This window comes from Pogonomyrmex barbatus, unplaced genomic scaffold (genome assembly GCF_055798465.1).
Source record: "Pogonomyrmex barbatus isolate J1 unplaced genomic scaffold, ASM5579846v1 scaffold15, whole genome shotgun sequence".
NCBI classification, from domain to species: Eukaryota; Metazoa; Arthropoda; class Insecta; order Hymenoptera; family Formicidae; genus Pogonomyrmex; species Pogonomyrmex barbatus.
Window position 1 is genome coordinate 1,079,994 of NW_028297111.1, and position 13,796 is coordinate 1,093,789.

Consider the following 13,796-nt stretch of genomic DNA (forward strand, 5'->3'; position numbering starts at 1 on the left):
ATATCGTTTTCTCCTGACTGATATACACCTGCACGACTCGGTGTGCGGCAAGATATTTCCGTTACCGTAGCCATAGAGACGAGCGAAAAGATTTATAGGAAAAATCGTAACCACCGCGTAATTTTTTCGTTACTTGCGGTACTTTGTTTTATATGAGAGCGAAAACACACTATGCAATAATCGATTACGATTATCTAATTATATTGTTAATGTCACAAAGATACAGATAGGTTTTCTTTAATTCAATATATTCATAGGCTAGTCGCTAAGTTGCCTTTTGTATGTAAAAAAGGCAGTTCTCTAACTTTCTTTTAATGGATAATGAATTCAATGAGATGAAAAAACGAATTGTTAAAAATTTATTTTATTTTGTCATTAGAAAATGTATGATTTCTCGACGAATATGTACTGACAAGCATATTTAGGAACGGTCTGTAGGAATGCGACTTACTCGAGTCGATCTTAAAAAGGCTATAATTTTGCTGAAAGGAAACAAAGGACATACATGCAAGTTATGGCGGAAAGTAGGATCATAGGAGAAAACTAAAATTTTTATGAAAACCCCTGAAGAATTTTTGCGATCTTTGAATACATTCCGATATTTAAATAAATGGCGTTGGTTTTTTTTTTTTTTTTTTTTTGAAAGACAAGTTCTGTTCCATTTTTTTTATAATGGGCAAATAAGCTTTGAAAAGAAATTCTTACAATTCTTCTTATTTACAATAAAATAAGATAGGATATTAATTACGTGCAAATATATCATGTCGATAATCTTCTTAACATATACAAAACAAATATTTGTTATTTTAAGTACTTGTGAAAAAAATTGTTTAATATGTTTTTCTCTCTAAAAAAAGAGAATTGTACTTTTCGTTGAGGCATGTTTTACACAAATATATTTAAATTAAATGTGAGTTAATTCTGTTTATTTATTGTATTTGTATATATCTACACTGTATAGTATATTTGAAATTATATAATTTATGCTATAAAATTTAAGATAAAATTTTGTTTTATAAATTTGTGTCATGTAAGATAAAAAAATTTAATTTTATTAGAAGATTTAATATATATATATATATAATATATAAAATATATATAATATATAATATATATATAATATATAAATATTTTGATTAAAACATCTCTATTTCATAATTATCCGAAGTTTCTATAACTTTCTCTTTATATAAAATTTTGCATATATATATATATATATATATATATATATATATATATATATATAATAAAATGTAGATTAAAATACAAAATTGCAATGCAAAATTGCAATGCATTACACAGAAGTCCAAGCATGGTAAAGACGATTGGAATGATTAAACGCAAAAATAATTCTTTTCAAAAATAATACAATCCATCATTCATTTGTTGCATATTGTATTTTCACAAATTAAAATCAACATTATCATTATTTCGTAAAGATTTTGAATCAGGAAACATAATCTGTATTACAGATATCGGTAATATGAATTTTAGATGTTTCCCGAAAGAGAAATTGAATTTAATTGCAGAATTGGTTAGTGATGCGATTTGATTATGCGATTTACATTGCGATTTGGCTATTGCAAAAGAGTTTAATTCTGACGTTTTAATGGAAACGTGAATTGTTTTACTTTTGTGGCAGCGAACATCAGAGACGTGAACATTATTTATATGATTTAAAAAAATGGAATTTTTTTTTTAATAAATAAAATTGAATCTCGCAGTTTCGTTTAATTTTTAGTTTATTGCTAGAGATTGAGGTCAAAACTAACTCTAGTTTAAATATGAAAAGTATTGAAGATATATGAGGGATGTAATATTGCGATATCGCGAAATATCTGCGTCTATAGAATCATGTGTGCACACACCCAGTTTTGTGTGTGTGTGTGTGTGTGTGTGTGTGTGTGTGTGCGCATCGATCTGGATTTAAACTATTATAATATTGTAACTAAAATTTTAGCTTTTGACACGAATTATAAATTATTTAAAGCAGTCTTAACATTAGGGTAAAAAAATTTAATTGCATAATAAAATATTGGTGTATAAAACTCTATGTAATTTTATAACATTATTAACGATATCTTTCTGCTGCACATGATTTATTATACATTTCGTTTCATGATGAAATTCTGATAAATCTCTCATTAATTGACGGTGTCAATACGATTAGGATATAAATTATCATGCGATTTATTATGTCAAATGTATAATAACGCATTACGAATGAATTGAGCAATTGCCACAGTAAAATCTGCTCCCTCCCCCCACTGTTCCTCTCTTTCTTCCTCTCCCTGTCAACTGAATATTTCAGCATTAATAAACAGAGATTCTTATGAAGCGTGCAACCGGTTGACAAAATATTTCGACATTCCACGTTCGCGAATCCAAAAATCCTGTCTGAAAATGAGCATCAAAATCTGATGGGTTGTACGAATGCGCTATTTCAATTTTCATACTTTGTCATACTTTTTTGCACGAGCGCGGAAATTTGATCTATACGACAATCTAATTATAGATTACAATCTAATTACAATCTATCATGGTCATCGATACAGAATATAAATTTTAATTTTTATTAAGGATTAAAAAGTGCGACGGTGAATTGACAAATTAATATTTTGGAAATGCAGTCAGTCCATTATTTGTAATTTTTTATTGCAATCTTTTTGAATCAAATTTATTTTTATAACACAGCGTTATTGTTATAAAATATTTAATACGTCACGATACTATTAGTCAGAGAAAAATTTATGAAAAAAAGATACAAAAATAGACTTTTTTTGGACTAATCGAATAGTTTATGGAAGAAATAATATTTCCTAGTGTCAACTTTTTTAATTATATATTGCGATTATGTGGCATATTAAATCATCATAAATACACAATCATTTTATAATTTACCTATATATTATTTAAATTTTATATTATATATAACACTTATGTATCTTTTGTTTACTGTTTTCAATAGCTTTTGAAGCTCATTTACAATAATATATATAATTTAATAGATATCATTTTTATATTTAAAACCTTCTAAATTATTTTTTCAAATTATATATTTTCAGTCAGAAAAGATTTATTTTATGTATTTTGAGTGCACGCTTTTTTTTACAAACCATTATTTTAAAATAATTTTAAAAGTAAGGAATTGTTGTATTTTATACTTGTATCGATACATATTTTATTAATACGTTTTCCTTTTCTTTTTCTTTTTTTATTACAGGTAAATGAATATATTTCTCGATTTTTTTTTTACAAAAAGATCGATTTGACATTATTTCGCAGACTCATTACGCAAAAATAAGTACACTACTGCAATTGCAATTTATTAATGTAACATTGCAAGTGCGCATGTTTAAATTAGAATCTGTGAAGTTAACACGACAATCTAAATTATAAAAAAAAAAAAACAAGTAGAATTCCAGCAGCACTTTTCATAATTCTACAATTCCATATAAAAATTAAAAAAAGTTCCGCATTCTTTATATGAAAAAATGAAAAATTAAAAAATGCCGTGCTAACTTTGCGAATCCAGCATGATACGCTCACCTCTAAAGTATAAGAAAACTATAAATATTATTATTTTTGGCAACAATTCCGGTCAGTCCTACTCGAGTTCCAATTTCAATATTATATTACAAACCAAAATTTATCAACTTTCATGAACTTTTAATACAGTCAGCACGATACTCGAAGATAAAGTGGCATGCTGATGATTTACGCTGGCTTCCATGACTAAAAAAAAACTATTTAATAACATATAACGGGCGGAACTCTGTTTAAAATTGATACTAGAAGATAGAATTCTGTTGGAACTAGCGAGAACTATCGCTAGAATTTAAATAAATGGAAAATTTATTAATATGCATAGAAGATGGATGCACGGAACTATTTAACTTCAAGTTCAAAGTATAATGTGTGCCACTTTATATAACACGATAATTGTACAATTGGCAGAAGCAGTCTAACATTTCAAAGTTGCGGAACTTATCCGACTCTTTGAACAAAATAAGTTAATAAATTAAGTAAAAAAATATTAATATATTATTGTGACACTGATTATATTTTTCTATAATGGATTTGATAGAAATACATAATTATTTGTTTGTAGAATTGGCACGTGAGTAATTTTATGTCTTTTCCTTTTTTTTAAGTAATTTCACATACATCTTCTAATATGCTAGAGATTATAATATACTAGATATTAGAACAATTTGATCCGACTTCTTAAAAAAAGAAACTCTTTAATAAGCAATTTGACATCATATTAAAGATTTTAGACAAAAACAACATTTATATTATACTGTTAATAAATATGATTGATTTTATTAACATTTTATAATAAAGATAATTATGTGGCAAATGTGAAAAATTATGTTAACTTTGAAAAAAGAAAATTTAAAAAGAAGTCTATAATAAGTTTAGAAACATTGCGCTATCATATTATTTTTTTGTTTTAACATAAAAACAGAAATAATTGATATAAATAAATAATTTATTTGTAAATATCTTGTAGAAATACTTACAAAACGCAAATGTTTAAACATAACAAGTTTGATTGGTTCTGAAATTTCTTGCATGTAAGAAATTATTGCTTGCGTAAATGCGCAATGCTGTATAATAGCAACAAGTATATATAGCAACAATTTCTTATACTTTCTTGTGTATTTGGAAATACGTCAAATTGTTATTGTAAAGACATCGTGATATAGAAAATAATTTTATATTATTTAAAAAATTATATTTTTACAGACCCACAAACTCGCGAATGGCAAATACTCTCGCCGTATCTAATATTGTCAATAACTCTTGGATATTTATATTTTATTCTTTATGCTGGTCCTCGCTATATGAAAAATCGACCACCGTATAAATTGAAAAACTTTATATTGCTTTATGATTTTATTCAAATTATGGCAAATGCATGGTTTGTAATGCAATTTATATCTGTTGGTGTGTTTACAAAGTACATTCCAACCTGTTCCAATTCAAATTTTGACGCTTCCGATGCGAAAGTATGTTTTCATTGTATAATATAATTATCATAAAAGTCATAAAATACTAAATTATAATACTTGCAAGATAGAATGTTATTAAACGATGTATTTTAATTAATTTAATCTCCGATATGCAATATTCTTTTCAATGAAAAGCAGAATATATCCGTTTAAAGAAATGTAATGTTGTGTTCAATAGCTCTTGAATAGATTTTAATCAACGTAAACAATTAATTATTTCGAATAAAAGATTGTACATATACTTATTTTTCGAATTTGGATCTCTCAAATAAATAATAATAACAAATTATGAAGGAATCTGTTCGATTTTATAATTAATTCATAGTTTTCAATTTTTTATTCTTGTTCTCACTGCTAACTATGACGTCAATAAGTGATATTTATTTTAATAATTATAATATTTTATATATTTTGTATATAAAAATTATAATTTCAGGTACTAAATTTGGTATGGGGGACACTCCCTCTGAAACTTTTTGATTATGTTGAAACCTGTGTATTTGTGTTGAGAAAGAAACAGAATCAAGTATCTACTTTACATGTTTACCATCACGTATCCAATGTAATATTTGTGTGGTATTTTTTTAAGTACGTATTTGATGAAAGAGCGACATATATCGGATATATTAATTGTGCCGTGCATGTAATCATGTACATATATTATTTCATGGCTGCATGGAATCCAAAACTCCAACGAATGATACTTTTCATTAAACCATTTATAACTAGGCTACAAATGGTAAATATTAACATAATATTTTATAATATTTTATTAAACTGTATACATATTTTATATATATATATATATATATATATATATATATATATATACACATTGTATATATAAAACTATGTATTTCATCTAAAATAATCTTTTATTATTTTGATTTTTATTATTTTGTTAAGTAATATAATGCACATTTGACTTGTTTTGTTTTTTAATATATTTTTTTTGTTTGTGACAGGTACAATTTGTTGCCATAATACTAATTATGATGCAAAGTTTTAATCCAAAATGCCATATGTCAAAACAAAACAAAAAAATTGCATTTATGTTTATTATAAATGTATTAATATTTTTATATTTATTTTATGATTTTTATAAGAAAAATTACATTAAGGCATCTAAACAAAAAAACAATTAACGTCAAGAAGTAATTCTGCGATTGCGTTCCGATGATTTATTCACTGTAAAATATTTGCGTTTTGATATATGCGATAGAAAGGTTTCAGAATATCTTCATATCTAATGTCGATAACATAGATTATCATTTTCTATTTTTGTTATTGCGTCTTGCAAGGCAAGACTGCGGTAGAAAAATGGGTAGCGCCTACGAAGGACATGTGTTTTAATAGATACTGCAAATAATCACACGATTATTTTGAACAATAAAAATCTGATGATTTCATTAAGCACTTTGCAAATTAAGACATTATTACAATTCTTTATTCTTAAAACAATAGACAGGTGTATTACGATTAATTTTGCCACAGTGGATATTGTTTCATTACTGTAGTGCAAAAGCAACGTTAGTAATAATGAACGCTCTTACAATTCTACTGAATGACATTATTATCAGTGAATACAGGGAACGCTCTGTATTGTTTAAGTAATTAGCAAGTAATAATTAATTATACGCATATATGAATAATACTAAGTATGAGACAGTTATGTCATGTAATATTATTTATTTGATAGTTGTAATTTATTAATTTGTAAACATTGTTGTGTTGCAAAAAGGTTTTTAAAATAAACATATAATTATGTTAAACACAATGAATGGAATATCAAATTTAAAAAATGTAATAGAAATGATTGTCATATTATAATAGTAATCTGTTAAACGGACACATAGATTATTATATAGTTTAGCTTCACTGTATTGATACTTAAATTACATATAAGTTTAAAATAAGTAAATATTAAAAAATTTAAATCAAATGCAAACCATTTAAAAATTATAAATTTTTGTATTTCAATACTTAACAGTGTATATTTGTATATTGCTTTATTGAACTTATCGATTTTTATTAAGATAAGTGTTTTTTTTTTATTTCTAGTGATGGCAAAAATTTTATTATTAATGAAACAACAATTGTGAATTATTTAAAATCTCCTCTTATATCTTATTTTTAAAATAAATATATATAATAAACGCAAGAAAATATGTATTTAAAACGTATGTAACGTATGTAATAGTTAAACAATTAATAATAAATATATTTTTTGGACATGTATTTTTGTGTATATGTGTAATTTGTATTATACAATTGTGCATTTTTATAAAAAATCGCTTAGACTACAATTAAAATGATTTGTAAATACAAAGGAACATTTTAGTGCATAATCTTTAATATAGTAAATAGAAAGTAATATTATCAGCATAAACTTCGCAGTATTTGTCACAGTATGAAAATGTTATATGTTTTTAATAACAAAAAATTCTAAATCAGGTTACAGAATTTTATGCAATCACCTTTAATCGCAATTTTATATTATTGATGAAACCTTAATTTTTGTTATACGACATATTATGATTGTGGTTAATTATTTCATTTTGTTTCTAAAATATTTATTTATTTCTGATTTATAAGAAATGCGGATTGTTTTATGTTATGATATTCTAATTTTGATTATAAGTGTTGTTAGAATATAGAAGTAGAATGCAAAAAAATATAAAAATATAAAAATTGAGTTGAAGTAAGTAAAGGATTTATCCTTACATTCAGGAATGATCAGTGTTCATAGTTGTTAGCAAAGTGATACTTACAAGTATTTTCTCGTAAATTCAAAATGTCACTCTCTTAAATTCACCAAGTTTGACTGATCAACTATTAAGTATATGCAACATGCTTCACGTTTGTTCAAGACAAAGATTTACCGATATAATAACAACTCTAAAACTGTCTAAGATTATGCAGATTATCAGATGTAATCAAACAGATATTGCATTTCTTATTCTTGATATAATATTAATATTGAGGCGAGGACAAGTGTGCCAGAGAGATTAAACTGACAAGTGCTGATACTTTCAAGTTCTTGTAGTCTTCATAAGTAATAGAAATAAGAGTAAAAAAATAAAAGCTTTAATTGAGCCCTTTTATTTTTTTTTTTTTTGCTTAATTTTTTTACCTTCATACCTAATGTCGATGACATTGTAGATTATCATTTCCTGTGTTATTGTGACTTGCAAGACAATTGCAATAGAAAGATGGCAACGTCTATGACATATGTTTTAATAGATGACGCAAATAATCAAGAATACAAGAAGTTAGAACATTGCCACAATTTTTTTATTTATTCTTGAATCAATAAATAAGTTATATTACCATAAACTTGGCCATAGTACCGCAGGTATCATTTCATTATTGTAGTGCAAAAGCAGCGTTAATAATAACAAACGCTCTTACAACTTTATTAAATGATATTATTATCAGTACTTACAGTCAATACAGAGAATGCAACTTCTGTACTGTTTAAGTAATTAAGCCAAACAGTAATTAATTACACAATACACACGCATATGTGATTAATGTGGGATATAATATGATAATTTTGTCATGTAATATTATTTATTTGATAGTTATAATTTATTAATTTGTTGTAAATATTATTGTGTTACAAATAGATTTTTAAAACAAATATGTAACTATGTCAAATATTAAAAATAGAATATTAAAAAGTGTAAGAAAAATGACTGTTATATAATAATAGTCTGTTTAATAGACACATAGATCATTAGATATATCACATAGATATATTTTAGCTTCACTTTATAGTATACTGATATTTAAATCACACATAAATATAAAGTAAGTAAATGTTAAAGAATTTAAATAAAATGCAAGCTGTTTAAAAATTATAATTAATTATTTATATTTCGATATGTATTTAACAAAAAAAATGTATATATATATATATATTTGTATATTGCTTTTTCTGAGCTTACTGATTTTTGTTAAGATAAGTGATTTTTTTGTTTCTAGTGTTGTGGGAAAGGTTTTATTATTAATAAAAACAATAATTGTAATTTATTTGAAATCTTATTTTTAGTACTTATAAAATAAAGAATTTAAAATTATGGAATTTTGATTCACAAAAATATTCTTCTGTGATGTGCGTATGTATATCTATTTGTTAAAAAATTTAGTGCGTATGGTGATGTGAGTTAAGTTACATTAAATATTGATTATCTAAATGTATCTTTAAACTAACTAGAAATTTTTAAAAAATTTTTCCAGCGCTAAACGCAAGAAAACTTTAATGTACGTATGCACATTTAAGTAATTAATGAATAAACTTTTTTTGTATGTCTGTGTGTTTATATGTGGTTTGCATCATCAACTGTGCATTTTTATAAAAATCAAGAATTCAATTAAAATAATTTTTCAATTAAAATGATAAACAAAAAAGGAAACATTTTAATATAAATAATTTTTAATAATACATTACAAAAGTTAATATTAATATTATCAACATAAATTTCATTGTCACAATATGAAAATGTTACATTTTAATAACAGAAAATTCTAAATCATGTTACAGAATTTTATGCGAATGGAATTTAATCGCAATTTTATATTATTGATAAAGCTCAAGTTTTTATTATTGTTATTAATTATTTCAATCTATTTCTAAAATCTTTACTCGTTTATAATTTATAAGAAATGCAAATTGTTTTGTGATGATTTATGTAATGACATTTTAATTTTAATTGTAAGTGTTGTTAAGATACAAAAATCGAATACAAAGGAATATAAAAATTTAGTCAAGGTGGGTTAATATTTTCTTATATCCGGGAGTGATCGATATTCGTGATTGTTAGCAAAGTGATAAAGTATTTCTGACAAGTATTTCTCGTAAACTCAAAATGTCACTCTCCTAATTCTCCAAGTTTGACATTAAGTGTCAAGTATATGCAACACATGTCACGTTTGTCAGACAAAGATGTACCCGTATAGTATAACTCTAAAACTGTCTAAGATTATGCAGATTATCGAGTGTAATCACAGATAATGGTATTTCCTAGGATCGTCAATATTGATGCGAGTACATGTATGAGTTTAAACCGATAAATGCAGAATGTAGTACTTTTAAATTCTTGTCGTAAGTAATAAAGATAAGAATAAGAGTAAACTACCGATTATACTACTTATATATTTTAGCCAATAGATTAATTTATGCATTTTATATTTGTTTATATTTTTATATTTGTTTATTCATTTTCACTCATTATTAAGAACAGTAACATTTGTTAAAATCTCTTATTATATGATTGGAACAATTTTCTACCATTATTTCCTACATATTATTCCTACAAATACACAGAATAAATAATATTTCTAATGATAATAATAAACGATAATAATTGTTGAACATAGAATATTTAATAATTCGCAATTTCTGCTAGTACGAAAAGAAAAATTGGAATAATCATAACGGAGGAATTTCTGATAAATACTCCCTAGTTTTAATCTTTATGGGTTTCTGAATCCTAGAAACCTTCCTTGACCAACGTTCTATATTGGGCAAAAGTATTAATTATAATTTTAAAATATATATAAACTAGTTTAACGGAAAATAAATAATTCAGTCATTATACAATCGGGCAAGATTTTCAGCGTCTATTAATTTTTGAATTTATTCAACTTTTAAATTTAAAAATTAAAAAGACTAATAGGTGTCTACACATATGTGTAGACATTTGTATCGCGAATTAATTAAATATCTATATTTAATAAATTAGTTTTTAAGTTAATTTTTTTTTTATACAATTTACATACATTTGTATCGCTATTGTGTTAAACTAAGTAAGAAAGAGTACACAATAACATTTTGTTTGTCTATATGTATTATTACTACAAGAAGAGTAATAAATAACGAAAGAGTGAAAGGAAATGAAACAGGAATTGATATCAATAATATCATTAAGATGTATAGAAAGGTAGTGTTCTCGGTTGACTTGACATCCGAAACACTACCGTGTCTCCTGATATATCTTTCATAATTTATATTTTACAATTTACTTTTCGCTTTTCGCGATTTTTTGTACGTCTTTTGATAAAAATTATAAAATAAACAGAAATTTATCAAGACATCTATAATAAATATTATAATAGCCCAATTATTCACTATCTTACAACCTAGTATGAGTGGATGTGATGTATACAAAATTATCACAACAAATTGCACCTGCAAATAAGAAAGTTCAATTAATTTATTGCTTATCTTGAATCTAATATCATGCATATTTAAACTCAACTAGTTTATATTTGTAATGAAATAAAAGAGATGCAAAATATTCTCGATTGCTCTGTTCATTTGCTCGTTCATTTGTACAAAAAAAAAAAAAATGTATTATCGAGTTGTAAAAGTATTATCAATTGAACATGAAATATATAAAGTAGTTTGAAGAAAATTCAAAAGAATGATATGACAACATAAGAAATGTGAAGAAAAATTAGGAGAATTTACCATTTGTGCTATAGTTATCCATCGTTTCATAGGTGCAATAGCTTTTTGAACATTTGGTCCGTAGGCCGCTAGGAAGTAGTATGTGTACATTATCGTGTGTATAAAGATGTTTAGCATGCTTATAAATATTATGGGAACGGCAATATAATATCTTACGGCGGTCCACGTTATAAATAAGGTAGATACATGATGGTATAAATGTAGAACGGACACCTGATTGTCCTTCTTTCTTAATATAAATATACCCGTCTCGACACAGTCTAATATTTTCAACAAGAAATAGTAATATGCATTTTTCACAAACTGCAACAATTTTAAATGTTATCAATCATTTTCGATATATTTGTTTTATAAAATAAATATAGTATATAAATATATAAATATAGAACATTATACGTGTAAAATATATTTTATAAAACAAATGTAAAATGTAAATGGAAATTTAATATTATTTTTTTATTTTAATATATTGTTAATTATATTAATATATATATTTATTTGATTGTGTAAATAATTTTTAAGATGAAAATATATGCTACTAACAGAAAATTATCCTTTTCTCTTTTTCTGTATTTAACTTTAACTTTTACTTTGTTTTCCCAGCAAAACTTAATCGAAGGTTTTTTTTATTATATTACTTTTACAAAAATATTATATAGAGAATTACAGAGATATAGCGTATATAACTTTTTTTATAAATATTAGCTTTATAAACAGATATCTGTCGATGGCATACATTTTCTCAGAAAATAGCTTACGTATAAATTATTACCCTCATTGAACTATAATCAAAAAAAACGGGACAGATTAATTTGCACGAGAACAAACCAACGTTAATACAATCATATAATAACCATCCGTTTCCCACAATTTGGACTATGTTATATAATTTCATAAACGTCTCCAATGAATGTGGCGACTTGTTCTTCATGAATCGAGGCCCACAGACGAGTACGAAGTATAAATATGCAAATATTATAAGTGGTACTTGATAGGAAGAAGCGACGAATGGTAAATCAGCCACTCGTGGATCTAAAAGTCAAATTAGTTTATTGAAATACGTTTAGACACATTAAACAAAGAAAATATATTATTTTTATAAAGACAAACAGAGCTACTAATTATGAAAAAATATCGCACTTTGATTAGCATTTTAAGTTTTTCAATTATGTAAAATGATTGATTAAACTGACATTCCATGATAAATATTCGAATAAACTGGTGAATAAACTTTTTTTTCATAAGATTATTTGTTAATTTATTATTCATATATTATTATTATTATCATCATTGTTATTATTATTATTATTGCTTATATACAAATGCTGACGTTTTATACATTTACATTAAAGTTATCATATTATTTCTATTTTTATGTCATTTTTATTTACTTTAAAAAAACTAACAAATTTAAAGATTCCAATTAAAAAAATATAATTTCTTGTTCTTATAATTTTACGGATAAGCTTGATATTCAGTAATATTATTGACCAAGTTTTTCATACAAAGTCTTTCTGTGAATAAAGTTTCTCTCAAAAAAATTTTATAAATTGCTGCTAAACTTTGGATCGTCATTTTGAAGAGAGCACCTACCCAATTGTTCTGTCCAATGATGCAATATATCCTGTAAGAGACCCATGATAGGCGCAGTAGGCACAGTACTAACAGTTTTGTAATTCGCCAATTTTATTATACAAGATTTCACCGTTCAATTTTACCCTCGAAGCAACTATCGATGAACCAATCGTGCATTATCATCTAGCACGCACAGTCATCTACTGCGCTTTTTCATTGTATTTATATCGCCGGCTATTCCGTACTTTGTACTGATTTCCTCATGTAAGAAATATAATTTTGAACTCCTAATGTATGTACATAATTTTATTATATGACCTTACATGCCTGTGTAGCAATGTCACAATGTGACGTACGTATTAATTAAAATTGATTGCAATAAAATATTAATTCCAATCAACAAATGGTAATTTATAAATATGACACTCGATACAATTAAAAAGAAAAAAAAAAAATAGACTTTAGCACTTGATTACAATTTAAACGAATCTTTTCATAACTAGAATTATTTTTATATTTTTTTTTGCAGATTGTAAGTTTTGTTGTTATTTTGTATCCTTGCAGTATCGTTGTTATCCTTGAAGTTTGAATTATTGCATTATAATTGATTGATTTTATTTTAATAAGTTTATAATTTTATAGATTTTTGTTATATAATAATTTTTACTTCAAATAATTTTTCCAATAAATTTCGTCTTCATAAAAATCTATAAAAAAATGTTTGTAAT

General features: G+C 25.0%; 3 protein-coding genes across 4 annotated transcripts in view; 1 reads left to right on the forward strand and 2 right to left on the reverse strand.

Moving 5' to 3' along the window:
- The window catches only part of LOC148937216 (uncharacterized), a 223,125-nt gene that overhangs the window by 107,091 nt on the left and 102,238 nt on the right, over positions 1-13,796 (reverse strand). The window lies entirely within an intron of this gene.
- Positions 1,969-7,256, forward strand: LOC105425279 (very long chain fatty acid elongase AAEL008004-like). Its single transcript, XM_011635976.2, has 4 exons — positions 1,969-4,120; positions 4,753-5,015; positions 5,455-5,757; positions 5,984-7,256. Exons 1-4 carry the CDS (start codon positions 4,075-4,077, stop codon positions 6,161-6,163), a joined length of 792 nt encoding a protein of 263 aa, XP_011634278.2. The 5' UTR covers positions 1,969-4,074; the 3' UTR covers positions 6,164-7,256.
- LOC105425277 (very long chain fatty acid elongase AAEL008004-like) lies at positions 10,157-13,692 on the reverse strand. Of its 2 annotated transcripts, XM_089073527.1 has the most exons (5): positions 13,087-13,692; positions 12,322-12,525; positions 11,650-11,796; positions 11,494-11,561; positions 10,157-11,211 (listed from the first exon to the last, which is right to left on the reverse strand). In XM_089073527.1, exons 1-5 carry the CDS (start codon positions 13,130-13,132, stop codon positions 11,035-11,037), a joined length of 642 nt encoding a protein of 213 aa, XP_088929653.1. In that variant the 5' UTR covers positions 13,133-13,692; the 3' UTR covers positions 10,157-11,034. The 2 variants fall into 2 exon arrangements, with proteins under 2 accessions (XP_088929653.1, XP_088929652.1); XM_089073526.1 differs by having other exon boundaries at positions 11,494-11,796; positions 12,266-12,525; positions 13,087-13,667.

Bases quoted from the DNA above. Each gene is read 5' to 3' on its own strand.
- LOC105425277 (XM_089073526.1), bottom strand. From the start codon at position 13,132: ATGGGTCTCTTACAGGATATATTGCATCATTGGACAGAACAATTGG. The intron at 12,526-13,086 runs GTAGGTGCTCTC...TTTGACTTTTAG, and splicing joins TCATTGGACAGAACAATTGG to ATCCACGAGTGGCTGATTTA. The intron at 11,797-12,265 runs GTAATAATTTAT...AAATTGTTGCAG, and splicing joins TTGATTATAGTTCAATGAGG to TTTGTGAAAAATGCATATTA.
- LOC105425279 (XM_011635976.2), top strand. From the start codon at position 4,075: ATGGATTTGATAGAAATACATAATTATTTGTTTGTAGAATTGGCAC. The intron at 5,016-5,454 runs GTATGTTTTCAT...TTATAATTTCAG, and splicing joins TTGACGCTTCCGATGCGAAA to GTACTAAATTTGGTATGGGG. The intron at 5,758-5,983 runs GTAAATATTAAC...TGTTTGTGACAG, and splicing joins TTATAACTAGGCTACAAATG to GTACAATTTGTTGCCATAAT.